The 27,903-nt window shown below is 37.1% G+C and overlaps 3 protein-coding genes across 6 annotated transcripts; 1 reads left to right on the top strand and 2 right to left on the bottom strand.

Moving 5' to 3' along the window:
* Positions 1-500: 500 nt before the first annotated feature.
* LOC111574861 (germ cell-specific gene 1-like protein) lies at positions 501-15,455 on the top strand. 2 transcript variants are annotated; one of them, XM_055005109.1, is made up of 7 exons: positions 501-5,819; positions 7,452-7,499; positions 9,646-9,798; positions 11,096-11,207; positions 12,151-12,399; positions 14,777-14,880; positions 15,321-15,455. In XM_055005109.1, exons 1-6 carry the CDS (start codon positions 5,516-5,518, stop codon positions 14,799-14,801), a joined length of 891 nt encoding a protein of 296 aa, XP_054861084.1. In that variant the 5' UTR covers positions 501-5,515; the 3' UTR covers positions 14,802-14,880; positions 15,321-15,455. The 2 variants fall into 2 exon arrangements, with proteins under 2 accessions (XP_054861084.1, XP_023135433.1); XM_023279665.3 differs by lacking the exons at positions 14,777-14,880; positions 15,321-15,455 and having other exon boundaries at positions 1,288-5,819; positions 12,151-14,468.
* A 113-nt stretch (positions 15,456-15,568) lies between these two features.
* LOC111574871 (protein NATD1-like) lies at positions 15,569-17,601 on the bottom strand. Its single transcript, XM_023279680.3, has 3 exons — positions 17,391-17,601; positions 16,040-16,158; positions 15,569-15,962 (listed from the first exon to the last, which is right to left on the bottom strand). Exons 1-3 carry the CDS (start codon positions 17,536-17,538, stop codon positions 15,846-15,848), a joined length of 384 nt encoding a protein of 127 aa, XP_023135448.1. The 5' UTR covers positions 17,539-17,601; the 3' UTR covers positions 15,569-15,845.
* Positions 17,602-18,183: 582 nt separating this feature from the next.
* dhrs7ca (dehydrogenase/reductase (SDR family) member 7Ca) lies at positions 18,184-26,139 on the bottom strand. Of its 3 annotated transcripts, XM_055005107.1 has the most exons (8): positions 25,979-26,139; positions 23,816-23,900; positions 22,463-22,640; positions 22,263-22,375; positions 21,142-21,352; positions 20,974-21,066; positions 19,363-19,512; positions 18,184-19,265 (listed from the first exon to the last, which is right to left on the bottom strand). In XM_055005107.1, the coding sequence occupies exons 2-8, from the start codon at positions 23,867-23,869 to the stop codon at positions 19,060-19,062; spliced, it is 1,005 nt and encodes a 334-aa protein (XP_054861082.1). In that variant the 5' UTR covers positions 23,870-23,900; positions 25,979-26,139; the 3' UTR covers positions 18,184-19,059. The 3 variants fall into 3 exon arrangements, with proteins under 3 accessions (XP_054861082.1, XP_054861083.1, XP_035808473.1); XM_055005108.1 differs by lacking the exon at positions 23,816-23,900 and having other exon boundaries at positions 25,972-26,138; XM_035952580.2 differs by lacking the exon at positions 23,816-23,900 and having other exon boundaries at positions 25,979-26,138.
* Positions 26,140-27,903: the final 1,764 nt, after the last annotated feature.

The following is a 27,903-nucleotide window of genomic DNA, read 5'->3' as shown; positions in this document are numbered from 1 at the left end:
TTTATCACTTTTTTACAGCATTTTACTGACAAACTGCAAGTCTGGCTGTTCAATAACTGCAGCTTGATCTTATCAGTATTTAACCCTCATTTGTCCTGTGGGTCAAAATCCACCCCTTTTTAAAATGTGGAGGAAAAAAACTATTTTCACAGTGAAACTTCTGATGTTCACATTTTCAACATTTTTGGGAAGTTTTTGAACATTTTTTAGTGGGGAAAAAAAAGAAATGTTAAAAAAGTTTCTTAAGAACATTCACATAAAAATCAACCAAAATCCAGCGAAATTCGCTGGATTTTGGTAGATTTTGATGTAAATGTCCTTAAAGAAAATATTAGAAATTTCATTGAAATATATGTCATCACTTTAGATATATTTAGGATTTTTTTGGAAGATTTTTGAAAATATTCTTGCCAAATTTGGTGGATTTTTTTTTTTTTTAAATAAAACTTTTAAGGGAAACTTTTAAGGAATTGTTAGAATTTTCTTCCTGAAGGTTTTGCAAATTTTCTGAAATTTGGGGAATTTTTCGCGGAGTTTTTGGATTTTTTTCAGACAAGGAAACAATATTTTTGGTGCCTGTAAATGAGGACAACAGGAGGGTTAATGATCACTCTTAAACCCTCTGAACCCCGAGCAGTGGCTGGCTGTTTTTGGCTCCTGTCACACTTTCACTTATTGTGAGCAAATTTTTCCCTTGAATATGAAGTTCTGCACCTCTATGGAAACAGCACAACCATGACTAGAAGTAGAGAGCGCTCATATGGGTATTTTCTGCCTTATAACAAAAGTATAATGCCATAAATTATATTTACATCCAGAGCTATAATACTGTAAGGTACAAATGTGACTCAATACTAAATATCTAAATAGTTTAACTACAAATTTCCATACTAATCTCCTCTCTGCTCTCTGTAAACACAGCCTACAGTGCAACCAGAAAGTTTCAGAATTTTATTACAACTGTTGATTCCAGTTCAATCAGAAATGTCTTGACAGCGGCACTGAGGAGTGCAGAGTTTTTTTATGTTTCTCTGAAAAATCCTTTTGACCGCTTCCAGTAGCCTGGTAGGAGACTGTGAATCTTGACTTACAGACAAGATACACAAAGTGAGCTGTTACACATGAATGTAGCTCATGTTTACCTGAAACAAGGAAAAAAAAAACTTCTAAATGACGGCATCTCTAAGAATTTTTTATTTTTTTTTAAAACAGGTTCATTGTAAAAGCATCTCATCAGAAAGACTTAAATTGGCAAATGGGACATTAAATGATATTCATCAATCACTTCTAAGTAAATAATAAGTCATTATTTGTTCAACCAACAAACTGTGTTGAGTTAGAGGATTTACCTTTTCCTCAACAGTCAAAGGTATTTTTAGTTACCCATCTTAACTGTCTGAAATTGTCCATGTTAAGATAGAGGAGGGTACTGGAAACCCTGAAATATTCAGTTATCAAACCAATTTTATTCAGCTACTTAAACTTGAACTAATGCATAAATTACACAATAATTTGTTGTTTTTTTTTCCACATACACACTAGAGAAAATGGGCCTCTTGCTCTTCAGTGTTTTGTAAATAAACGTTATGGGTCTTGTTTTTTTTCAGAGATTATTTCAGACGAAGGCCGGCGGGACACTAGGGGGTCGTCACAGCCCTGCATGGTGTCGATTGCTCGCTCACTTAGAGATGAGATTATCTGTGTCTTCATTATAATAGTCTCAGGCCAGATTACAGCACCATCTGCTGCCAAAACCTCAGCAAGTGAAGGTAATTAAAGAACAAGAGGAGTAGTAGGCGGATGTGATGGTTAAAAAAGACCTAAACCTACAATAATACATTCTGGATAAATGAGAGGACAACAGTTACTTTCCAGTGTGCAATAACATGTGATTTAACATCAGATTTTTAAAACAAATATTATGGTTGCAATTGACAGTTCACTTTTTACATTGAGAGGATGCTTTGTTCATATTATTGTACAGTTTCTGCCTTACGCCAAAAATTAAATAAAGAGGAAAATTAACTGCCGGCACTGTTCTCCTATGAAAAACAAAGCATCAGTTGTTTTTTCAGTCAGCTTTTGATTTTTGACTCTGACAGCTCCCGCTAGTCGTTGTAGCAACAGAGGAAGTGAGGTGACGTTGTAAAGCCGCAGATGTGGAGAGAAGGTTGGGCTGGGTGGATGGGTCAACAAAACATTGGGCTTTAACACAGGAGACCGCTGATAATAAACTTTTACTTTATCTATAATGCAATCCACATATTTGTAATTGTAAAAATGACAACTAGGGTCCACTGTTTTGGCCCAAAGTCTGATCTTTTCCTAAACTTAACTAAGTTATACTTATCAGCACATCGACAAATAATCTATTTGGTCATTGAGGATTTTATTGAGGTTGTTTATTCAGATTAAACTATGTTTTCAGTTCTCTTGTGTTTGAACGTGCTACAAAGATGCACTGAAGATATATTCCTATAAGATATTGTGACCAGCGTCAGCATTAATCTGCAGTAATCAGAGGTGACTGTTTACATCTGACTCAAACAAAGTGACTCATAGCTGATTATAGTCCTTGCAGCACCCTGTGAAAGTTAGTGCCACCAGTGATCAAGATTTAAAGGACAGTTAACAGAAATTTATTGTGGTTTTCATTACCGAAAAAGCTGTAAAACCAATTCTCTGACTTCAGTTTTCCTTTCCAAACAGTGGACATAATCTGAAAGCGTCTATCCGCTACCTTTTCTAAACCAGATGAGATAACTTCAGATCTTTCTATGACCTTCTAAACAGCATTGCATACTTTTACATAATCATTCAATTTTTGTGCATAAAATGTTGAGCAATGCTTCCTCAGGGGAGAAGGCTTTTAGTCAAGCATCGCATCGGTCGGTCAAATACCCCTGCAGGTATTATTATGTAAAAAGCAATGAGCACAGGAAATATTCACCGTACAACTGGCTTACTGCTTCATCAAGTGTAATGCTGGGTTTACTCATCCTTTGTTTGTATTTTATTACATGGAAGCTAATGTTTAGATTAATCTCTTTATTTTCAAGGGGATTACTCAGATGCTACAACTGGTGCTTTTAAAGTCAAATTAGAGGAGGAATCTATGAGACAATCAATGAAAATGTAAAGAAAGAAAAACTTTTCTGTCAAAGAAAGCAAAAACTTGTAGTGCGTTTATATGCTGTTGCTTTTAAAACTCTTGCAAAATTGTAGCTAATTTTGATTTTACACAGTTTTTCTGTTGAGACATAAATGGGTGGCAGTTGGGAGACATACAGATTGTCAGTGAGATACAGATATCTTTTTTTTTTTTTTGTCTGTTGCTATTTTCTACCTGAGAATGTTCTCCATTTAGGTTCAACTTAAATTCCTTGTCCACAATTAGAAACTTTGATAACATGGATTCTTCTTTTGAATCTCAGAACTGTAGTGGACTTAAATGGAGCAGTGAAATAAATTGTCCCTGCATGAGTTTAATGCGTACACTGTTGTCGACTTAAATCACAATAATCCTGGAGTACATTTTCTTTTTAAGCTGTGGTATTTTAGTTTCCTGTATTTTGCATTTGACAGGACACACGACTAAGGAAATATTCAAGTTTCATTTCCGAGTTCAAAGTACCTGTTGGGAATAAAGAGTCTGCAGCCAAGCCAGCATGTTTGAGGATAGACTGAGATAAATGCTAGCATTTTATTCTCTGGGGTTGAATAATTCTCCTGTTTACAAAAAAAAGCAATATATCTGAAAAAAATGCCTGCAATCTGCTCTGACTATAGTTGGAGTGCAGGTCCAAACTGTACTTTCAAAATACACCAATCAACCACAACACTGTATCCACTGACAGGTGAAGTGAATGACATTAATCATCCTGTTACGAAGGCACCTGTGAAGACTTGGCAGGAGGCAAACAGGCAGTTCATTAAGTTGATGTGTTGGAAGCAGGAAAAATGAGCGGCGCAATGATCTGAGTGGGTTTTACAACAATGAAATTGTGATGTCTACTTGACTGGGTCAGAGCATCTCCAATACAGCAGGACTTGTGGGGTGTTTCCAGTTACCAAAAGTGGTCCAAGGATTGATGATCAGTGAACCAGTGAGAGGGTCATGGATGCCCAAGGATCACTAATACGTGTGAGGAGCAAAGACTGAATGCTATGGTTTTATCCTACAGAAAGTATTGCAGTACAAACTGCTGCCAACCCTAATGCTGCTGCAGTAGAATAAAGTCAGAACACACTGCTCTGGGCAATATTCTGCTGGAAAACCTTGGATCCTGGCATTCATGTGGATGTTACGTGGACACTAAGTATCGTTGTAAACCACGTACAGAAGACGGAAGATGGAAATGGGATAAAATGAACCAGAACTTTCTTTTTGGAAGCTATAAAATGCAACTGTGCTTCTCTTCCTGTGCAGATGTTTGGCTGCAGGTTCTTTGTTTATCCATTTTGGCCAAACTTCAGTGAATGATGCGTCCCACCTTAGAGTTTTCATAATTTTTATTTTACAACATGAACCGCTTTGGCTCCCAAATCCTGAAAGAAGCAAAAAGCAGCTACTATTTGCAACCGGCGGTGATGTCTGATGATCAAGATGAAATACTCCATATAAAATCTCAGCCTCAACTGACCTGATGTTTCTGAGACTTGAGGAATGTATGCGTTTCACCAGTGCATTTCAGCCTGAAAATAACAACAGCTTAAACCAAAGCTGACGTGTTTGTCACTGAAAGTCTGAGCTTCAAAATATTCTGACAAGTTTAATGATGGAAAATTAAAGAGTGGAGACAAATTCAGCAGATGTTTCCTCTGAACATCTGTTATCTCTTTCACACACTTCTACCAGTAATTTGTCTTCATTTTTGTGTCACACACCAGCAGGCTGTTGGAAATATGGAGAGATTTGCCTGCATGCACACACACACATTATGGATGGATTTTCATATAAGACTTTACACAGTATGTCACGGATCACCGGCTCTCAAACAGACACTCGATCTTGTGTCTGTGGCCTCAATTACTTTGCAAAAGCAGAAAAATGTGAGGAATGTAAGCAGAACGAGCAGCATTCTGGATTATAATCTAAGCTCCAACTGGTATTTTTTTCTTTTTATTGAGATCCCCGAAGGAAGTCTGGACCATAACTTACCATTTGTAATGGATAATATTGCAGGGAAAGATTTGTGGAAGGGGAGGAGCGATGGGGTTGGACGAGCAGCACAGAGGGAAGAGTAAAAGAGCTCAAATGAAGCAGAGGAAAACAAAGACTGCCATGGGTTTCTATTGTTTCTCTGGGAGTGCAAAGAAGGAGCGCTTTAATCAGGGTGGCAGCACATCAGCAGAGCCGGCGGAGAGAAGCACACAGTTCTCACCCAAAGAGCCCCAAACGCAACAAGATTATGAAGATTTGATACATCTGCTGGGAGGCGAAACACGGTGGCTGCATATCAAAAGCCAGGATTAGTTGCCTTTTCATTTCATTTCCTCAGGCCTGGCCTCGACCATGAGGCTAGAGCGCGGGCGGCGGGCTTCTCTGGCGCTCACCCTCAACTTTGTGGCGTTTGCTTTTGCCTTATCAGCGGTGACCACCAGCTACTGGTGCGAGGGGACCAGGAAGGTGGCCAAGCCCTTCTGCACAGGCCCGCCGGTGAAGGTGAAGCAGTGGTTCTGCATCCGCTTCAACAGCACCAACCTCAACGACAGCCGCCTGGTGCAGTACATCTTCGAGACGGGAGAGGAGAAGTTTCTAATGAGGAAGTTCCACACGGGAATATTTTTCTCCTGCGAGCAGGCCGCCGACATGAACGGTAAGACGACAGCTTCTGGTGTTCAAAACCAGGAAGTGATGAACAAGGAAGCAGCAAAAAAAATCTGTCTACAGCTGATAAATGTTAATCCAGTTACTGCAGTTGCATCATTTTTAACTCTCTGGAGAACCACAGTTCTGTCATTTAACTTTAATTATATATCATGTAAATAATACTCATTTAAATAGTGTATTATGGCTATATTTCTAACATTTTTCAGCTGTTTTTGTGTTGATTTTTATGACAAAACTACACTTTTATCATTTTACAACTGCCCTAAAAATATATTTTAAATGATTATGGCTAAAGATTTGCATGTGTTTATAGGCGCCTGCAATGTTGTCTTGTATTTTGGGTTTCTGGTGGCTTTGCACTTTGCTAAACAAACAAAATCTGAAGGTGTAAAACTGCTCTAAGATAATATTTTGAGTGATTGTGACCAAAGATTTATATGTTTTCACAGGCGCCTGCCATATTTGCGTTGCATTTTGGGTTTCTGGTGGCTTTGTACTTTGTTCAACTTGACAAAATGTGAGGCTGAGTTTGTATTTAAAAAGGACAGCAAGAATGTGGGGGAAGGACCGTTTTAGAAGTACCAATCAAAGAAAACAGATGAATGCATGGACAGTAAAAATGAGCAGAGGATTACTGCTGCGAGATGCTGCAGCAGGTAACCACACAAATATCCTGCATGTTACATCACAGCGTGGAGTTGTCCACTTAAAGGCAAAGCTAAATCTCATCAAAGAACATAAAACCTGATTACAAATTTCTATTTCTTTTCCCAGGAACTCATATTTGCAGATAAGCAGCAGTTTGGCAGCAGTGGAGGATGTATACAGATCTGTTACTTAAGTAAAAGCACAAAAGTATTAGCACCAAAAAGTATTTAAACGGGATGTAATTTTTGAACAACACACAGGAGAACATGAGCACAGCCTCAGAAAAAGTAATTGCTGTCACAATGCAGAAAGCACAGTCATCACAGTGTGTGTTTTTGCTTTTTAACTGGAAAAGCTACCAGATTAAAAGCATTTCTCTTAGCGTTGCATGCAAGCTGCCCCAGTTGGTTTCATAAGCTCTGGTAATAAGACTGAGTAAAATAAGTTTGTATGAGGATTTGCATGCAGACAAACTGTCTATTGACTTCCACCAATATGGTCGGTGTATGTGAGACAGTTTCTCCGGAAGTCCAGCATCAAAACGCCTCATCTGATGCTGGAATCAGTTCACGTCTCCTGCTGGAGCAGAGCTCTGTCCATGTTTGTGGACTTTTTCTCAGGATGTTATGACTTCTTCTTGAAATATTGCTACTTTTGCTCAATATATAATGCCTTTTCTACCAATATATAGATTTTTCTCAATATACGAGTACTCCTTCTAAAGAAGTAAGACTTGTAGTATTAATGTTTTTTTCATTAGAATGTTATGACTTTTTCCCAAAATACTGACTTTTCCCATGGACTTTTGCTCAAAATATGACCTTCTCTTTCCTTAAAAAAAATACTAACTTTTTTCTTGCAATATTAAATTTTTTTCTTCAAAATATTTAGTTTTCTTCATAACTAATGCCAGATTTTATTGTTTTCTTTCAAGATACATAAACTTTGTGTTTGTGTGTTTTTTTAACAGGGTTTGACTGTCGAGATTTCTCAGAGATTGCACCTGAACATGAAAGAGGTTGGTAAAAATTACGACTTTTTGAAACTGCTTTACGTTTGTGTTTTCATGTCAGAAACATTAAAATGACGCGTTCCTGGAAGCAGGTAACATTTTAAAGAAAGACACTAATACTAAAATAAACTAATATACCTTTTTGTATATTCTTTTTATATCTCTGTCTCCCTTCTTTTAATTCTGTCTGTTCTGTATATTTAATATGCTCCTGGTTTCTTGAATTTCCCTCAGGATCAATACAGTACCTACCTACCTTAAAATATCAGCATTTACCGCAACTCCAACTGTGAAAGAGGAAATTTTAGTTACAGCTGTCCAACTGTGTCAAACATCTGATGTATTTCTGACTTTCCGCTAGTTTTGATTGGTTAAATGAGCAGCAAAGTTGGAGAAGCTATTTCAAGTGTATCTGTTACAGAAAGAATGCTCTGCAGCATGAATTGGCACAAAACCTTTACGGCTTAATCACCAAAACAACAATTCACTAAACTGTAACTTCTGTGGTGCATATCAGCAAGTAATGTCCACTCACAAAGCTTACAACTCAGTGGAGAGCAGCTCTGTTGGTGGACTTAATCCTCTCAGTTTTGAATGAATTTAACAACTGTGCTCCCATATAGGTTCACAAATTCTGCTTAAAGAAAAAAATCCCTTTCAATGTGAGCCAGCTGAACTTGGATTGAATAATTAGTTGTCTTAGTTAAAGAGTTCATATTATTTGTTAGGGTCTACCATGAAATGTCTGCATCCTTTAATGTTCAAAAACACATAATTATTTTCACACACTGTCTGAAGCACTCTTTTAGACCCTCTTCCTGAGTCAGCTCTGATTGGTCAGCTGGCTCAACAAAAATGATATAATGTAGTTTTTGTGCTATAACCCCAGCTTTCTGAGTAGAGATGTAGAGAGACATATCTACAGCAGAAGCAGCTCTAGCGAGAAAATAATGCAAAGAAACGGCTCATTCTTTGCTTGAGAGCGTGCAGAGCTAGCTGCTAGGCACGTGTAATACAAACGTTTTACATAGAGATGTAGATAAGTAACTAAAGAAAAGCCCAGACCTCCAAAAAAGCATTCAAAGGCATGAAAGAAGCAGTGTTGTTTTTGTGGGAAACAAAAACTTTTCTTTGACATGGACTTTTTCTAAAAACAGCTATATGACACACTCAAAGAAAGGCAAACCCAAAAAGTAGAATATGGACTCTTTATTAAGGAATAACTTTGACTAAGGAAAGTTTGTTTGTTAGATGAAATCCATTTAGCACTTTGCATCTGAAGTTGCTAAAACTAAATCATGTCTTTTCCTTAAGATGTGCTGGGAGGGCCTAAACATACCCATAAAAAGGTTAATAATGCTAACCACCAAGAAAATAATCCTCAGCGTGTATTTTACTGCAAGATCTGATATTTGGCATTTCGGTTAATCATATTTCCTTATTATAGGCTGTTTTCCATTGCAGGAACTTGTGAGCCACTTAGTAGGGCAACCTAAACCTTGTTCTGACAGCAAGAACTGCCCCAGTAGAATGATTTTCAGAGCTATTTTTAGGGAGATTAATATTGTAGATCTCAACACTACTTGGTTTAACTCAGAAAGCAGCTGTGGGTTGAACTCAGAGAGGACAATAAGCATCATTTTTCTGCTCTCTCAATGTCCTCGTCAGGCAAGTGTACTCTGAGTTGACATTGCAGTCGAAGGTGTCAGATGCTACATAATGGAAACATAAAGTCTTAAAGGGCTTATGTAAGGTATTACGTAAACATTTGAACCCCCCTTCACCTACCCCGAGTTTATTTAGTGGAAAATTATTTAATGTTACTAAAATCATAATCCAGTTGCAATGACAGGTTTGAAAAGAAGACACTTTTCTAACCAGGGACTCCTCTTACATTCACAATGGGAGTTCCCACTGTTGCATACCCCTCATATAAAGAACAGCTCTCATTAGCAGCCGCTGTCCTGATTTTATAAATCCACACCATCCAGACGATCTGGTTCACATATCCAGACCTAAAAGAAGCAATGTCTGCAGACCTGTTGTACCCGCGTGCATGTCCGCCTTTAGACAAGTGGGATTATTCATGAGGGTATTATGAGAACAAGACAAATCATTTCTGCCTCCCTCCCTCTGTTTGCTTGTTTCCCAGGGGTGCTGTGGTTGTGCATCGTGGCTGAGAGCCTGTACCTCACCCTGCTCTTCACGGGCGGGGCTCTGATGACCCTGGAGCAGTGCCCCTGCTTCAGCATCATGAACAAGCTGAAGCTCAGTGCCTTCGCTGCCTTGTGCACTGCCCTGTCAGGTAACACTGCAGGTTTAAAACCCTCCTCTTCTGTATTTGTGTCTCTTAGAATGTTCTTATGCTTTTTTTCCATTCTTTTCATACAGTTTTAATGCTATATGTTAATTGATACATGTATAAAATGGTAAATGAGAACATTTTAGATGTTTATTAATGTCAGAAGTTTATTTTGCCTTTTACAACTATGGTTGCCAACAGGAGGAGTTATAGGTGTTGACCATTCAATAATAAATTTATATATGCTTAAATCTACATTACCCTGCATTATAAACAGTTAAAAATATCTTTACGTACTGTAGTGTATATAAAATGCTAAAGAGAGGGCGCTAACATGAAGTGCCCTAAAAGTCTGCAGTAGATTATTTTCCATGAAGCCATCGTGGCAGTAAATGAGTAAGAAAAGGAGCAGGGCAGCAGGTCATGGTGGCTGAATGAGGTGAGGCTGACAGTCAGGCAGCGTTCAGAGCGGCTAACTGCTCTGTGTCCGTTCGCTGCCTCAGAGGATTTGCTGGTTTGTGGACTAATCGGATTGGAGCCGCAGTTTTGGGCCGTGCCAAGACCTGCCCAGAGGAGCTCCCTCCCGCCCCCTCTACTACCCCATCCCCTGACTCCCCTCCCTCCTGTTGTTACGAGTTAATCCCAAGAAAAGCAGCTGTGGAGAGGCTGGACGAAGGGGGGCAAAGATCAGGCAGGCCGGTTCACTTCACCCAGAGTACGTCTGCATATCACAGTATTTTCTCAGCCACTGGAGATAAACTTTCATGTTTTGACATTATATATTCCATGCCAGAGTGCAATACAGTCTTTTAAAGCTGGCAGGTTTGTAATGATAATGTTTCAATAGAGGGGATTCCCACTTATAAAATCTGCAGTCAGGGTTCATAACAGTGTGTACATGGTACTTGGTTATTTGCACATCTCTGCACTTTTAAACTTTATTTTTATTTTTATTTTTTTCTGTTAAAAATTTTTTTCACCCTTGTATATATTGTAAATAAAGCTGCTGTAACAATGTAAATTTCCCCTGGAGTGGGGAGAAATAAAGAACTTTATCTTTATCTTATCTTATCTTAAAACAACTAACATTTAGATAGGTATACTGGTTTGAATGGTGTAACAAGAAATAGTTCTTGTTGTCCTTTTATTTTGCATTCATTATGTCTAAGCAGAGTTAAGCATAATGTTCTCATTTTGAGGATCACGACCCTGTTCAATCCATATATTCCTAAACTAATACTTATGTGAAAAAACTGTACATTTTACATCACAGTACACTCTGATTTCCTCTTGTTCTTAGGCCTTTGTGGGATGGTGGCCCACATGATGTTTACCACCATATTCCAGCTGGCTGTTGCTATGGGACCAGAGGACTGGAGGCCTAAAACCTGGGACTACAGCTGGTCTTATATGTGAGTACTTTCTACGCCTACTCAAAAATCTGTCATCTCAGCTGGTTAGTTCCAGCCAAGCTGAAATATTTTTCTTAAGAAAAACGGTAAATAGCCTTGGTTTTTGTCATGACTTGTATAAGACTTTTAAATTTTATTTATTTTACAGACACAATATTTACTGTCAATACCTTGGAGACCACTAATGGAAGCTAATGTTAGACGTCATCTGTGATGAAATGACATCAACTAAAAGTAGCAGTTAGCAAATTTACTGGCCGTTTTTCAAGTTAAGTACACATTTCATAGGTTGATGTGCCCTACCAAATGTTTAGTGTTGTGAAGGACCAATCTCTTATATCATTAAATGAACATAACCTGTGTGTATGTATTAATATTTTTTGGCTTACAGGGCTAAGTAAGGTGTATTAAAAGAGCTGAATATGCAGCTGTCACTCAGCCTTGCTGCATTCTTTTTCCCAGTCATGGTATTGCAACAGAAAAACCTGTGAAATTGAGACCAGGTTGAGATTTGTTACAAAATCTTAGTTTGCGCTTGTAACTGTGGCTAGTTTTAGTGCAACACAGGTGGAAATCAGTCCACTGTGGAATTAATGAGAGAAATATATAGAGGATTAATTTCATAATCCAGAATTTGGACACGGATAAAATGGGGACAATAAATCGCATAAGATCCACACTTGCATAGCTTTTCTGTAATTTTAGGTTCTAGACCACTTTGTAATGTGTTCACTCATTCACACACACAGACACACACTCACAATCCAATGTTGGCAGTAAATATAACCTACACTAAGTGTTCATTTGATATCTACAATACATAGTTTTATGATCTATGCATGATCTGACTAGCTGCATGATTTCAAACAGTGTAGAGACAACATATTGATGTTTCCTGTTGAAGATTTTACATCTGCCTAACGGTCTTCACCTCTCCTCTCAGCTTGGCGTGGGGCTCTTTTGGCACCTGCATGGCCTCTGCAGTGACGGCGCTGAACAGGTACACAAAGACCATCATAGAGTTTAAATACAAGCGGCGGAACATTGAGAAGAGTCTGATGATCAAGCAGAAGATGATGGAGATGGATCTTCCCGAGCAGATGTGGGACATGTACCTGACTGCTGTGCCAGCTGATGCCGAGGCACCGCTAGAACTGCCGATCAACGGCCACAAACCCTCCACAGGAACAGAGTACGTGGTTGAAGTGGACAATGTACCAGAACAACAAGGGGAGGCATATTGTTGAAAGTGGAATGTCATTTCCGGGCTCATTGGAAGTTTTCGGGGATGATTTCCTGGACCAAGATTGGTTCCTGGACTTAAATATCTAACACAGTAAAATATTAGTTTGTTTTGTTCCTCGCCACACATCAGATGTGTATCTAGGAAGCCAGAGGCTGTTTTTTCCAGAGATAATGTAACATGGTCAGCTTTGATGCAACATGGATTTAATCAACTCTTTCCATGTCATATTATTTGTGAGAGGAAGGAAAAAAGGCTGCAGTTTCAGCATCTTCACACTGAGTTGTGGGAAGCTGCAGGATGTTCACGCTCCTGCTGCAGGACACATCATTCATACCTGCTTTAAACTTCAGCTGAATCTGCCTTTTCTTCTTTTATGTTGCATCAAATTTGTCCTGTGGCTGACAAGGGTCTGTGACCGACTCAATGAAAAGAACAATGGAGCAGAAAATGATCTCACTGAGAACATTACTGCACTGCACCATCATGGATGTATCACTGAACAGGCCTTCGGGTCAGACACTTTTTAAAGGGACCACAACAACGCACAAAACAGCACAAAGACTCAAAAATGACCACAAAGTGACACGAAATTACTACAAATTATTGCAATGGCACACAAAATGATCAGAAGGTGTTGTGAAACTAGAAGGACAAACAAATGACCATAAAGTATTGTGAAATTAACATGAAGACACACAATTGCAAAGACAGAAAACAACCACAAAGGGACATAAAATTACATTGAAACATTAAAAAAAGTCCACAAAGGGCTGCAAGAGAACTTCTAATGCAAAGGAATGCAGAGATGTAAAAAGAAAATTACCAGAAAGACACAGAAATGACCACAAAGTGTCCTGAAACCGCCGAAAAGCCACATAGACGACTGCAAAGACATACAAAACAACCACAAATAGACCAAAATTAGACAAAATTACCACAGAGTAACAAGAAATGACACACACAACAACCATTAATAGACATAAAATGACCTCAAAGAAACATAAACGATCACTAAGACACATAAAATGACACAAGGAGGTACAAAATGACCACAAAGACGTGCAGCTTTGTGTCTGTTTCAGCCTTAGTGTCTTGCTCAGAGGTTTTGGGGGGCCTCTAAGGGCCCATTGTCTAATAGGACTGAACCAAAATCTACGTATTTTCTGGAGCTGTTGGTTTCTCGTGCTGCTCGTCACAGTAGATTTTTTTGTAGGCAAGTTTGAAAATATGCTTGAGAAATTAAGTGAAAATTTGTCACACGTTGAATGACTGATTTTTTAAAAAAAAAAAACTAATTTGCATCCAATTTTAAATCAGAAATTTGCTTTGTGTGTCGACTTGCCTCCCCTTGAAACAGCTCCTGTCTTTGAACATGATTTATCTGGCGCTTTAAAAAGGTCCTTATTGGTGAAATCTTCTAATTTGAGTCATAAATCAAACACTGACTGCACTAGACCAGAACAGGAGTGAAGGGAAATGTCTTCAACAGAGCAGGACTGACATCTATTGGAATAAAAGCATAAGATACATGCAGCCGACAAGCACAATGTCTTCAGACACTAATGATATCATACAGTAACTGTCGGATATCTTATCGTTTGGTTCTTCCTGAAAGAACCATCCAGCGCTGCGTTTTGCTGCTGTGGTAGAAATAATCTCATTAGGTGGCGAGAATCCAAGATATGGTGTGCTCGCTGATTTCATCTTTGATTCAGGGCTCATGGTGAGCTGCAAAAATAATTCTAGTTTCTTCTTTTTTTTTTTTTGCCAACAGTCCTTCTTGTAATATGAGTCACTACGTAGGCCCATAGTACAAGCTGGAACCAGAAGCATCAGCATGTCAGTTGTAGGGTTGACGGTCCACCTGTGGCTCAGTTGTTATTAAATTTGTCACAGTTATTCATGGGGCTCAGAGAATAAACTCTACTGACACTAATGGGCTTGTTTGTGGTGCAAACTGGAATGTTTCCTCAATTATTGGCTTGGATTGCAATAAAATTTGGTTCACACATTCATGTTTGTCTCAGGATGAGCTTTGGTGAGCCCTTTCTTCTCTGTTGCCATCACAAGGTCAACATACACGTTTTTAGAATATTCTGGCTCATATGGATGACAAAAGATGACTGACAGATAAATAAGTGTGCTAATAAATGGTTACATAGATCAATAAATAAAGAAGAAATGGTTTTAGGTAATGAAAATGGACCTAATTCTATCTATTCAATTAATTTGTACATTTTCATGAATCAGGTTGTATCTAGTTAATTCCTAGATTCCTGCCTGTATTTATTTCTGCATTTCTGTGTCTATATGTTAATTTTAGGTGGGCAGTTCTAACGTCAGTCTAAAGATTTGCCAGCTGAGCGACAGAGCAAGACGGAAGTAAACGATTCCTGTCAAATCGACATGACCTTCTGTTAACTGCAGGTCAGGACCACCAGCCTTATAATTAATAAATAAGAAATAAATTAATACATGAGGAAATACAAATAGAAAAATGAGAAATAAAAAAATGGAGACTGATCAGCTACATTTTAAAGGAGGTTTTGTATCGAGTTCCGGTAAGCAGTGTTCAGCACCAAACAGGAACAGCCCTAGGAAAGACAACTGGTGAGCTGGAGACCAGGTGAAATTTTAATATTTAGATTTTTACACTGCCAGCCTAGTTTTAGTTAAAAACTGAAAAAATTTTAGCCTATTTTCATATTCAGATTGCCGGTATTTTTGTCTCATTTTTACATTTAATCTTCATATAAGAAAAGTGCTTTTGAGGCTACAGCTGCCTCTATTTTTGTGTATGGTTACCATGGTGACGTGTTATTCTCATCTATGGCTTTTGTTGACAAAATCAGTACTGCAATCTCCAGTTATGCCAAGAACAAGTCCTGCAGCAGATGTCCCAGTACCTTGAAGAACTTGTGCTGTTTTAAAGGTAACCAAATATCGATTTAAATTTTTAATGGATGATCTGGGAATACAAAGTGATGGTTTGTTCACCGGTGGAGCTGCATGTTGGACATCCTGCTGGATCAAATGGCAGGTTAGTAATAACCCTGGGGAGCCTTTCAGATCCTCTTTAGACCTCCAGAAGATCCCAGAAAGAAAGAGATCACGGTTTAATAAATTAACTTTAATTACATTTACAAAAACAAGTGGCATTATTGACATCAAAATTTACACAATATTAAAATTGATATAAAAAATATCCATCATTTGACAGTTTAAGTGCAAAATTAATTTGATTTTGAGTTATTTTACTGAAATGCATTTCACATTATGTTTGCAATTCCTTAATTAAACAATGTTGTTGCACAGAATCACTAAAATCCTATTTCAAGTCCTACATTTGGCTTGTAAGAGAGGTAGTGGTCCAGCCTGTAGTGGAAAACCAATCAAGTGATGACAAGGTCTTTATACTGCTGCTGTGGGTTTTCTTCTATGTATTTCTTTATGTACCAACAGGAGATGCGCACCTTCAAGTTTTCTTCAGCCACAAAGTCCATAGCAGCCTGTAAAAGAAGCAGAAATACATATGTAAGGATAATACACAACTTCACACAAACCAACTGATGCCTGAGAGTCTTACCTGTGACAGCAGCGCCGCCACACCTTGACCCCTGAACGTCTCAGGTACGAAGGTGGACATCAGGTCGACCTCTTTATTCCCGATAAAGCTGTAGTGCAGCACAGCACACTCATGGACCCCTGAACACACAGAGACAATAAAGGGCTTCACATCACATTTAATATGACTATGGTGGTTTACAGATGTTCAGTCATTATCCAAATACATTAAAACAGCATGTTTACTTTGAATTATTCAACTATTTATTACTGTAGATTAACTCAGATTTTCCTAATGAGCAATCAGTTACCTCTTCTGTTTTCAGTGGGTTGAATTAAACATTTAGAACCTTAAATCTGTTTGATAAAGATTAGAAACATACAATACCAGGCTCCCCTCTAAAATATATTTATTAAGATTAAATAGATTAACTGACAATGCTAATTTAACTTAGCATCAAAATATGCCTATATGTTATTTTTTTATCTGCAAAGTTACTAAAGTTATAACAAAGATATAGTTTATGGAAAAGTAAAATATTTCCCTCAAACTTAAGTAAATGCACTCAGTTACTTTCCACCACTGCTTTACAGTGTGTAAGTCTAATTTTTTTTTCTGTTACTTTATAGTTATGTAATTCCTGAGTAATTTTCAAGAAAGGTTCTATATAATTTGGTTTTCATTACAAGGAAAATACAGAATTTTTTAATCAGTAAAGTAATGATTCGATGGATGATTAATTGATTGCCAGTAGAACACAAGTTTTCTAATTATAAATACATTTGAAAGATAATTTTACCATGGTTCAAATAAAAACTACTGTTTCTGTGTGTGTTACTCTGTAAATTGCAACATAGACGTCTTTAAATAAAGTTGTCTTTTTATCATATGTGATGTTGGTGCTAGCAACAAACATATGGAACTCCCTTCGAAAATGTCATTATTTAGGTCCCATGTAGTCATTAGCTACTACGGTGTTGCTGCAGCCAGTTTGTCAAAAAAATTACTCAAACACGTTGGTTGCTGCTGATAAGATGTTTGCCGAACTGTTAGTTGGGTTGAAAGAAATCGTATAAAGTACTTGTCCTTGGTATCGGTTATGAAGCGTTTGACTTTCGCCAAAGGAAACTTAAAATCAGATATTTTTATATGGAGTTACCTCAAGGGCTATTGCAAGATATATAAGGACGTTTATATGTATGTGAGTAGAATCCAAATAAATAGCTGAAACTGAAACATGTCTCAACATTATGTGTGGAAATTCAATAATTAGTTGCTCGAAAATGTCATTCATCAGGCCGCGAACGGACGCCGGGCTCTGTTACAAAGTCTCCGCGGGCTCCAGAGCCTCCAACTCGGCCGATGTTCTTACCGGCGCCGTTGCCTGGAGTGACGGTGAAGCGCCGGTTGTGTCGGTCATGTTCCACTGATAATCTTCCGCTGCTGCTTACGGTGCTGAAGGCGATCCGACAGGACTTCAGTCGGTGAGTTAACAGTCTGGAAGTTAAGTTAAAAGCCATTTATTATAATAGAACAGAACAGCACAGCGTGGAGACGAACAGCTGTTTCCCGACATGACCGCTAGAGGGCGACACCTGGCAGCAAAGAACACCAGCACCATTAATTGATCTAAATGGACAGAAACAATATTGATGTAGTAGACATTTATGGTTCGGTTTATTGATGTTTTTCTTGCTAATTTCGTTAGATCTCTGTAGATCTTGCTGTACTTCAATTAGAATATTTAGGCTATGCAGAAAAAATCATTTAAATATTGAGTATGGCATACTATAGCTTTATCATAATTTATAATGCTGCAACTAATGAAGTTGTTGCTAATTTGTAGTTTATATACAGTTGCTTTATATTTTGGATAAATGTGAATCTGCAATGTAACTAAAATAAAAGGAGAAAAAAGGAGAATATTCTCCTTACATGTAAGTGAATCCTTTCTCGTTAATTACAATTAACTATTGATTTAGAATAGGTCACAACTTTTGAATTAAATAAAGACTAATTTTCTGTATTGTTTTCTAAATAAAAAAGTAAAGTTTTTCCTTTATGTGATCTTGTCACCAGCAGTTAACTGTGAAGACTAGATATTAATGCAGAAAAAGCATACATGAACAAACAGATACATAATCATGCCATAAAATAGACTGAAATTTCTTTTTTAAAAGCCACAATAATACTTTTATTTGTATCTAAATGTAGAGTCCACAAATACAAGAACAGATGCAACATTTTCTTATATTATAATTCACCTTTTCATGCAAATTCTGCATCATCTTTGTGTATTAAATTCTAAAATATAAAGAAAAAAATTCCTAAGAGGTAAGCTGTAGAAAAATTATGTTTAATGGTATTATATTATGAGTGTTTGCAACTAAGGCTTCTTTTTATTTATTTGGGCAAACCTGTTTTTTGAAACAAAAATGATCACTTTACACAAGTTCAAGTTTAAGACGACATTTCCTGATAATACAATGCAGTTCACACTCACAAAAGATTTATTGAGACAAAAACACACAGCTACAGATGTCAGCATCATTTGTTCAATAAATGACTTGAGAATGAAATGATAGTTTTTCAAGCAAAAATGACAACAGCAAAAAAAAAAAAAAAAAAAACTTTTTAAAACTTGTTTAAATGTAAATATTTTCCAGTTTCCCAGTTTTCTGTGATGGTGAAATCAACATCTTTGGGTTATGACAATCAGTGGATTATTAGAGAAATCATAGCTGGTTCCTCACAGTACTTGATTAAATGAAAACGCTTTATGATTGTGATGGAGAATGGAGATTTTCTGTGTGTTAGAAATAGGGAGACTAAAATAATATTCATAAAGCATGACTTTGTAACTGAAATAATTCTGGTTTAATCCCTATAAGAGAGAAATGAGATGGAGGGTTTTCAGCGAAGCAAATTTCCAACCAGTTTACAGCAAATCAACAATTAATGAATCTGTTTCTGGGCCCCCCTTGTCCTGCAGATAGCCCAGGTTTGCACAGAAACAACAGATAATCACTGAAATAGCTTCTCTATATTTTCTCAGCGGCAGCGGCGTTGTTCACTCCTGCAGCCATCACGGCAAAGAACACGTTGGGGAAGAAGGATCTGGCATAAATGGCCACCTTGGGGAGCGATGGAGCAATGACCACCTCCTTCCTCTTGTTGTTTAAAGTCTTCACAATCTCAGTGGCGGCCTCATCCGGAGAAACACCGAGGGGCTTCTTGGTGTACAACACTGCAGCGAGCAAAAACATACAATAATACAGGTAAACCGGTGAAAAACAGCAAAATAATGTTTGAGCTCTGCCTGTTTTTTCTCTGATTTTACTCACATGACCAGATGGACCTGGAGGACTGTGAGGCTTCAGATGCTGAGCGGCTGATGAAGGTGTGGTTGATGGTGCTGACAGAGATGCCGTATTCTTCTACTTCAGCTCTCAGACAGTCGAAGAAGGCCTGAACTGCATGTTTGGAGGCTGCATCTGGAATACAGAGTTCACACATGTAAATACTACACATTATTCCAATACTATCATATGCGTTTAATCGTAGTGTTCCAGTGAGGGACTATGAAACATCAGCATGTTAACTATGTGTGTTTTTGTGGTCATTTTGTGGGTTTTTTGATTGCTTTGTGTCTCTTTACGGTCACTTTCTATGGCATTTTTCCCACTATTTTGAGTCTTTTTCTAGTCATTTATATGTTCTTGTGGTTGTTTTGCTTCTCTTTTAGGTCATTTTGAGTGTCTTGTGGTAGTTTTGAGTCCCACTGGGATTATTTTATATCACTTTTTGTTTTTTTTTTCATTTTCTTTTATTCAATGTTTTCATCAGTCCGCCAATTAGTATACTAATAGTAAAGTAAAGTAATTTTTTATTGCTAATTTATTAAGCTAACTAATGTCTTAAGGTTACTTTGGTTTTATGATACTAACATTATTTTTTTAAACTAATTTGAATGTTTTACCCTAACTTTAGTTTTTTATGCTAACTATAGGTTTTTATGCTAATTTTAGGTTTTTATGCTAACTTTAGGTTTTTATGCTAACTTTAGCTCTGGTTAAAGGTTAACTTTTGACGCTAGCGTTAGTTTTCATGCTGATTTCACTTTTTTGGCCTTTTAATCTTTTTTTTTTTGTTATATGCTAGCACATTTTTAAACCAAACCAAACTTTGGTTTCTATGCAAATATTTTTTGTTTGCTAAATTATTTTTAATCTGTTTTATGCAATTTTTTTAATGCTAACATGACTCTTGTTTTGCTAGCATATTTTTACATACTAAGGGGTTTTTTGCTAAAATGAATCTTTTTATGCTAACATCATTTTTACATACTCAGGGTTTTTTTTATGCTAACTTCAGCTTTATATATTAACTTCAGTTTTCTATGCTAGTTTCTAGCTAAGCGTAGGACTTTTTTATCAACAATTATTTTTGTAAGAAGCGGTTTTAAGTCGCTTTAAGGCCCAAGTCTTTTGTACCAGCTTCTCAAATCTGAATATTTGCTATTTTCTCAGGTTTCTGTGTTAGTATTTTAAACATCTTGGGGTATTTGACTGTTGTTTGGACAAAATGTCTGACATGCCAATTTTGGCTCCAGCAAATAATATTCTGACATACGTTTCATACACTAAATCAATTAATTATCAGGAGTGATACATGTCAGATTTATTCGTCATAAAATGATCATTGGTTGCACTCATATATGGAAAAATGCAACATTGTCCGAGCATAAATTACTTAATGCAGAAGAAATTTAACAATTTTACAACAAATTAGCTAATTAAAAACTAAGACAAATTTACAGTTAACCAGATTATGTAGACAGAAATAATATGGAGTTAACCTGGGACCTCCCCTTTGAGATCTGGGTGCTACAGTCTTGCCTACTGGAAGACTTCAAACAGTTTTGTTTATTTCCCTTCATAAACCCCTGAACTCACATGCAGTTCTAAAAGGAACGGCTATTTTCCCCTGGATGCTGTTGACCAGCAGCAGGTGACCACTTCTCCTGGAGATCATGGAGGGCAGCACACCTGCAACAGAAATGCAGTCAGCCCAGTCACACCTTTAAATGTTGAAATTACTTTTGACATTTTCTCATCTTCTACCTTTAGCCAGTGTGACGGGCCCAAAGTAGTTGTTGTCCATGAGCAGCTTGTCCATCTCCAGAGACACAGTCTGTGCAGGAGCTTTGACCTTCATGCTGCTGTTGAAGATGAGAATATCCAGGCAACCGTAACACTCGAGGATCTCTGCGATGGCCTCAGGCATGCTGTCCATGTCGCCAAAATCCAGCAGCACCAGCTTTGGAGGAAACGTCTGAGGAGGAGAGCACTTTTCAGCTGTGTGTACTTAATTTATGTATTTATGCTTGATCCTACTTGGTGCTTATTTCACTCCATTTCAGAGAGAAGTGTTTTACTTTTTATCCCATTTTATATATTTGCCAAATGAACAGTAGTGGCTATTTACCTCTGTGTAGGAGCATAATGGTGTCTTTGCAGGAAGCTGAATTAAGAGATATATTAAGTACATTTTGCAGACAGTCACTGCATAACTTGTTCTTGAAAAAAAAGATTTTTTATTTTTCAGTGTTGCTGCGTTCTGTAATCTTCGGTGCAATGATCTCTCAATTTTTTTTTGTTGGCAAAGGTAAAAAGTGCACTAATGTGATCCTATTTTTTTGTCTGAGCCATGACGCTTGCAGGTTAAAGACCAACAACAACAGCATTATTTGTTCCCTGAGTTTGACCATAGAGGTTTCTAAACAAGGCTTTTACCAGTGGCTTAACAGACAGACAGCTTTGAGTCACTTTTTCACAAATAACTTTTTCAGTTTCTTTTCGTAGCCAGACTACTTACTCTACAATCACTTAAACAAATTCATTATTCATTAGTTTAATTTAAAATTACCCATTTGTTCTGTTCATTTTGGGAGCACTTTAAAATACACAAGCAATATTTGCTCATTAAATCAAAATTTGTGGAACATTAATCCTCTCATGGTGATCCTTTGGAGGGCCCTGACCCTTAAACTGAGAACCATGGGATTTATTCATTTATTCACAATCTGTGGATAATCTGTGAGTTACTGAGGCAGGGGTTTGGCTTTTACCTGCAAAGAAACATTAAAAACTGGACTATTTGTACTTCAGTGAGTGCTTCTTCCACAACTGCAGGTGCATGAAACCAGTTTAATCGATTTTTAGTTCGGTGCTTGTATACGTACAACTGTGGGATCGGATGCATTCGCCAGATCATCCACAAGTTCCTCCAGTTTCTCCCAGCTTTTCCCACAGAGGATCAACCTCGCTCCTCCTTTGTGAAACAGACCTGCACATTCTTCAAAGAACAAACACAACAACTGAGAATCAAGTCAAATATGCAGTAGGAATTTTTAAATAACAAAGCACTGTTTGTCTGTTTTACCTTTTCCGAGCCCAGATAAAGCGTCAGTTATCACCACCACCTTGTTGCGTACAGATGTTTTGGACAGCAGCCCGGCAATCACACCGTAGAGGTAGAAAAACCCAGCCGTCAGCACGACCACGAAGGGCACCAGGAGGACGGTGGTGGTCCATACAGGGTCCATCTCCTGGAGGTAATCCTGAAAAATGTTTTCATTTTATTTTCAATAAGCATGGCTGAAGTAAAAGTCCACAAAATATTTTTTATAGTTTGACAATGTTTGGAAAAACACACAGATACAAGTTTCTAATAACAAATGCTGGTTAGCTTAGCTTAGCACAAAGACTGGAAAGAGGAATACGGTCAGCCTGACTCCAACACTAACAATCTACAAGAACGTCTAAAGCTCCCTGATTAACAAATTCGGTATCAAAGTACTGTGATTTATAACTCAAAATAAAACTGCAAATTTTAACATTTTTACCATTCAGTTTGTGACGTTTTAACCCTCCTCTTGTCTTCATTTACGGGCACCAAAAAATACTGTTTCCTTGTTTGAAAAAAATCCCCAAATTCTGCAAAAAAAATTCCCCAAATTCCTGAAAATTTGCAAAACTTTCAGGAAGAAAATTCCAATAATTCCTTAAAAGTTTCCCTTAAAAGTTTTATTTAAAAAAAAAAAAATCCCCCAAATATGGTAAGAAAATTCTTGTAAATACTTTCAAAAAATTGGTAAAAATCTTCCAAAAAAATCCTAATAATATCTAAAGTGATTACATATACATCAGTAAAACTTCTAATATATTCTTTGAGAACATTCACAAAAAAAAAAAAAACAATCCAGCGAATTCGCTGGATTTTGTTTTAGGTTTTTTTGTGTGAATGTTCTTAAGAAACATTTTTAAAATTTCTTTTTTTCCACCAAAAAAAACTTCCAAAATTTCCCAAAAATGTTGAAAATGTGGACATCAGAAGTTTCACTGTGAAAACAGTTTTTTTCCCCACATTTTCAAACTTCAAAAAGGGTCGACACGAGGGTTAAACAATCAAGATGTTCAGCAAATTTTAAAGGAGCTTTACTATTTCCAGTCTTTCTGTTAAACTGTGCTGATGGATGAGGCAGGAGGACAAGAAGTGAGCAAAAATGTCAACTATTTCTTCACTGAAATGAAATGAAATGAAAAACAAACCCTCCATAAACCACTAATATTGATGTTATCATCATGAAAGTTGGGGTTAGCTAACAGATCCTTCTGTTACAGCATGTTTCACTGTGTAAACATACTCTTTAGATGGAAATGATTTGGATTCTGTAGATGAGATGGGATGGGATGTGAAACACCACTTAGGATCTAATGAATGAGCATTTCATACCCAGAAGCTCTCTGGCTCTGTTACATTGGACTCCATCTCACCATCTACAACCATTTTTAATTATTAACTATGTGTTCTTATTATTCTGAAACAAAGACAGAGAAGACACGTTTACTCATGTTTTTACAGCAGTTATCAAAAACAAAATAATCAATACCACATCCTCAATGTTCCTATATGTATCTAGTATGTATTTCTGCACATATTCAGATATGTTGACGGTTATTGACATTCAGTTCTTCATGAACTAAAATCTCATTCCCAAATCATAAAACTTACTGTAAGATTTTATTGGACAAAAACTATTTATGGGAAAATCTGCCATTTGACTGGTTGAAACCGATCTAGACCAGTTTGGATAGTTTTGAGGTCTTGAGGTGCTTCCGAACTATGACTTGATATCACATCCAGATTTTTACATTTTAAACCATCATTTAAACACAATAACTGCAAAATAGAGAACACTGCCGAATAAACATACACAGTGAGACACACATCAAACACAGTGATGCAAAATGACTAAAAATAGACAAAAAACAAAACAGCAGCAATAAAAAATGCAAAATAATAACAAATCAATTTTAAAAATGACTACAGGGAGATGCAAAATGATTCCAAACAGACAAAAATGATATCATGACTTTCGGGAGACGCTGAATTCCTAGAAGGAGGTGTAACAAGACTACAAAAAGAGACAAAACATTTAGAAAGAGATTCATCATGACCACATAGAGACAGAAACAAGATGCAAGACAACTACCAAAACACATTGAACGCCTAGAAGGAGACAACAGAATGACAAAAGAACACAAAACATCTGCAAAAAATTGAAAAGAAAATGAGACGCAAAATGCCTAGAAAGAGACAGGACACCGCGAAAGAGATGCGCCGGGACTATAAAGAGACAGACAATGTCTAGAAAGGGACACAAAACCTAGAAAGAGACATAACACAACCATAAACAGATTCACTATGACTAAGAAGAGATGCAACAGGGCTACAAACAGATACAGTATAACTAAAAAGAGACACAAAACATCTACAAGGAGACACAGAAGGCCTGGAACAAGATTCCATACAACTACAAAGAGACAGAGAACACATAGAGAGATGAAACAGGACTGCAAAGGGACACAAAAGTCTATAATAAAATATAATATAACTACAAAAACACATACAGCCTCGAAGGAGACCCAACAGGACAACAAAGCGACACAAAACAGCTACAAAGCAAAACAAACTCTCTAGAAAGAGACACAGAGCGCTGAGAAAACAAAACAAAAAACATTTAGAGACACAAAACATCTCAACAGAAGGGACACAAAACGTCTACAAAGAGACACAAAATACCTAGAGACACACAGAATGATTAGCAAAGGACTCAAAAACCTGCTTGAAAAACATGAATCAAGACTAAAAAGACACACAAAATGTTAAAAAAAAAGAGACACGACATATGGAAAAAAATAGAATGCCTAATAAGACACAACACAGCACCAAAGAGACACAGAAGAAATATAAGGAGACACATTTAGAGAACACAAAATGCTAAGAGACACAACACAACTGTAAAGAGACATTTAATGACCACAATATAAAACAACTCCAAAGTTTAAGTCTGGGTCAGTGCTCCTGTATAGACGTTGTTGGGGCCTTTTTTATCCTCTGTGTCCAGGTTCCAGTTATCTTGTGACCCTCCCACCAACTCATGGTGTTGTTCTCCTGCCAGAGCCAGTTTTCTGTCATCTGATTGTAAAGACCCACACACACACACACACACACACACACACCCCGTGTCCTGCTGGGAATTTGAAGATAACCTTTCGGTTTAGGTTTACTATGCCAAGCACCGGCTGTTTGTCCAAGAAGAGGCTCCTAAATATAACCTGCCCTAAAAATAGACCCTGTGGCTCCCACAGAGGCTCAATGTCACAGATATCTCTCCACATTATTCCACAACTAAATCAGGAAACAACAGATCACTTCATATTCCTCTCTGATAGCTGCTTCTAGAATAAAATCCAACGTTGAAGTCACACTGGTTGCACAGAGTCTTTGCACTTTGCACAAGTCACTGCTACATTAAACACAGCAGTTTATTCCTGACTGACTGAACATCTGACCTGGACATTACAAGAAATGAATTAGCCACTTACCACTTACTGCTTCTCGGGCCTCTGCAGGTAGTAAGCTTTAATTCCCGTCCTGAGGAGCTGGAGCTGCTCGCCTCAGCAGAGCTCCTCCGACATGACGCTCTGCCACAGCAATACTTCAGGATTTGAGCTCTTTTAATAGCAGCACAGCTGAGTCAGTTGTTTTCCATGTATGTTGTCTGTGTGGTATGTTTAGAATGACAGGCAGGAGGAGAAGGGGCTTCCATTGGCTGCTGGAGGGCAAAATTAGCCAATACAAAGCGGAAATATACATCAGTACATGCAATACTCTGTAGATAAAGATTCCGTTTTCCAAAAAATTAAATTCTGGCAAGGTGGCAGAAAAATATATAGAAAATGCTAGAATATGTTAACAGTCAAAAAAGATAAAAAACTGTACACATCTATAAAATAATGATTTTTTTAGCAGATTTGAATACAGTAAAACCATGTAAACTTACAGTAAACTTCGTAGAAGAATGAATTACTATTTATCAAAAATATGTAAACGTCAAGTACATTTTTGGCTTTTTTCTACTCATTTTTTTCTGTATTTGTACTAGATGTTATCTATCCTTATTAAATGGTTTACTTTTCAAAAATAAATATATATAATTTTTCTTTTAAATAATGACATAATCAGTAAGGTAATCTCTTTTTTGCTGATTTAAATATAGTAAAATAGTGTAATTTTCCTGTCAAATGTTGTAAAATTTGTAGTTTGTATAAATTCAGATATTTGATGGGGATATTACTGAAAGTATTGGCCCAATTTCTTTCGGTTAACATGCACATTAATACTTTTTTCTGTTATTTTAATTGTTCAGAAATTTTATAGGTTAAAATATTTTGAAAAACTACATTTTTTACAGTCTAATACACATATGCAAAGTTTATTTATCTAATTTCCCAGTATAATTGCATCGTGTCAGTATCATATTTATGTGACAGCCATGCTGATGTTATAATTTGGTGTTTTATTTTATATCCATCCTTGGAACCAAGTAAACATACTTCAGGAGATATGAAGAATACATGACATCTTCTCAAATGCTGCCAATCTGTTCACATAACACATGAATGACACACGGTACCATCAGTTCTCTTTAGTATACATGCTGTAATATAGACCCTGTGTATTGTTTCTATTTGCTAAACTTTTTCAGGTTTTTGTAATATCAACTGCAGCATCCCAGTGTCTGGAGGTACATGGGCGAAGTTTATTAGTCTAGTCTCCTCTACATGAATATCTCAGCTGTGTGCGCTTGAATATATTAAAGACTTTAAAATCTGTCAATAAAGTTGTTAAAAGTTAAAAACCAGTCTTTGACATCATCAAAATAAAAGCATAAAATGCATCACTGGCTGCAGGTCCTGTGTACAGTAACGTCTAATAAATTATTTGTTTTTTCATATTTTGTTGTTTTGTTTTGTTGTTGTATTTGTATGGGAAGTTCTTCCTTCTGCAAAGAATCCCCAAGTCTAAAATGCCACCATTGCATGCCGCTAACATTGTGTCTTCTCTCTGTAATAGCTTGTGTTTTATTCTCTCGGCAGGTATCTCTGGCTGCAGTTGCATATTTCTGATCTGTAGTTATTGACCTCACTAACCTCTCTGGTGTGTATTGATCTGTTGTCTGATGTTTGTCTGATTTCTGTTTTTTCTTCCCTCTGTTGCTGTGCACTGCCTGGAGGGAGTCCAGATGAAACTTTTGATTTGCTGTGTTTCTTTGTATAATTTTATAAGGTCTTTACCTCGCTATGTGAAGTGCCCTGAGATGCACTGTATCAATTTATCTGAATTAAACTGAATGAATTTAGATTTTTTTATTCTTAATTTTTTTTGTCCATTTGAAACATGGATTTGTTTGCACATTAACAAGCTGTTAATTTAGCAACTGCTACAGCTATTTTCACACCGTTATACACAATATC

This window comes from Amphiprion ocellaris, chromosome 19 (assembly GCF_022539595.1).
Source record: "Amphiprion ocellaris isolate individual 3 ecotype Okinawa chromosome 19, ASM2253959v1, whole genome shotgun sequence".
In the NCBI taxonomy this organism is placed as follows: Eukaryota; Metazoa; Chordata; class Actinopteri; family Pomacentridae; genus Amphiprion; species Amphiprion ocellaris.
Note: the sequence above shows the minus strand (reverse complement) of the source record. Positions and strands in the feature narration are given on the sequence as shown.

What these genes read in the sequence shown, in the direction of transcription:
- LOC111574861 (XM_023279665.3), top strand. Translation starts at nt 5,516, where the DNA reads ATGAGGCTAGAGCGCGGGCGGCGGGCTTCTCTGGCGCTCACCCTCAAC. An exon ending in GCAGGCCGCCGACATGAACG is followed by an intron (nt 5,820 to 7,451) that starts GTAAGACGACAG and finishes TTTTTTTAACAG; the next exon opens with GGTTTGACTGTCGAGATTTC. An exon ending in TGCACCTGAACATGAAAGAG is followed by an intron (nt 7,500 to 9,645) that starts GTTGGTAAAAAT and finishes CTTGTTTCCCAG; the next exon opens with GGGTGCTGTGGTTGTGCATC.
- dhrs7ca (XM_055005107.1), bottom strand. Translation starts at nt 23,869, where the DNA reads ATGGTTGTAGATGGTGAGATGGAGTCCAATGTAACAGAGCCAGAGAGC. An exon ending in TTTATCTGGGCTCGGAAAAG is followed by an intron (nt 22,376 to 22,462) that starts GTAAAACAGACA and finishes TGTTCTTTGAAG; the next exon opens with AATGTGCAGGTCTGTTTCAC. An exon ending in ATGCATCCGATCCCACAGTT is followed by an intron (nt 21,353 to 22,262) that starts GTACGTATACAA and finishes TCTCCTCCTCAG; the next exon opens with ACGTTTCCTCCAAAGCTGGT.
- LOC111574871 (XM_023279680.3), bottom strand. Translation starts at nt 17,538, where the DNA reads ATGGCTTTTAACTTAACTTCCAGACTGTTAACTCACCGACTGAAGTCC. An exon ending in CACTCCAGGCAACGGCGCCG is followed by an intron (nt 16,159 to 17,390) that starts GTAAGAACATCG and finishes CTGTGTGTTCAG; the next exon opens with GGGTCCATGAGTGTGCTGTG. An exon ending in TGGCGGCGCTGCTGTCACAG is followed by an intron (nt 15,963 to 16,039) that starts GTAAGACTCTCA and finishes CTTCTTTTACAG; the next exon opens with GCTGCTATGGACTTTGTGGC.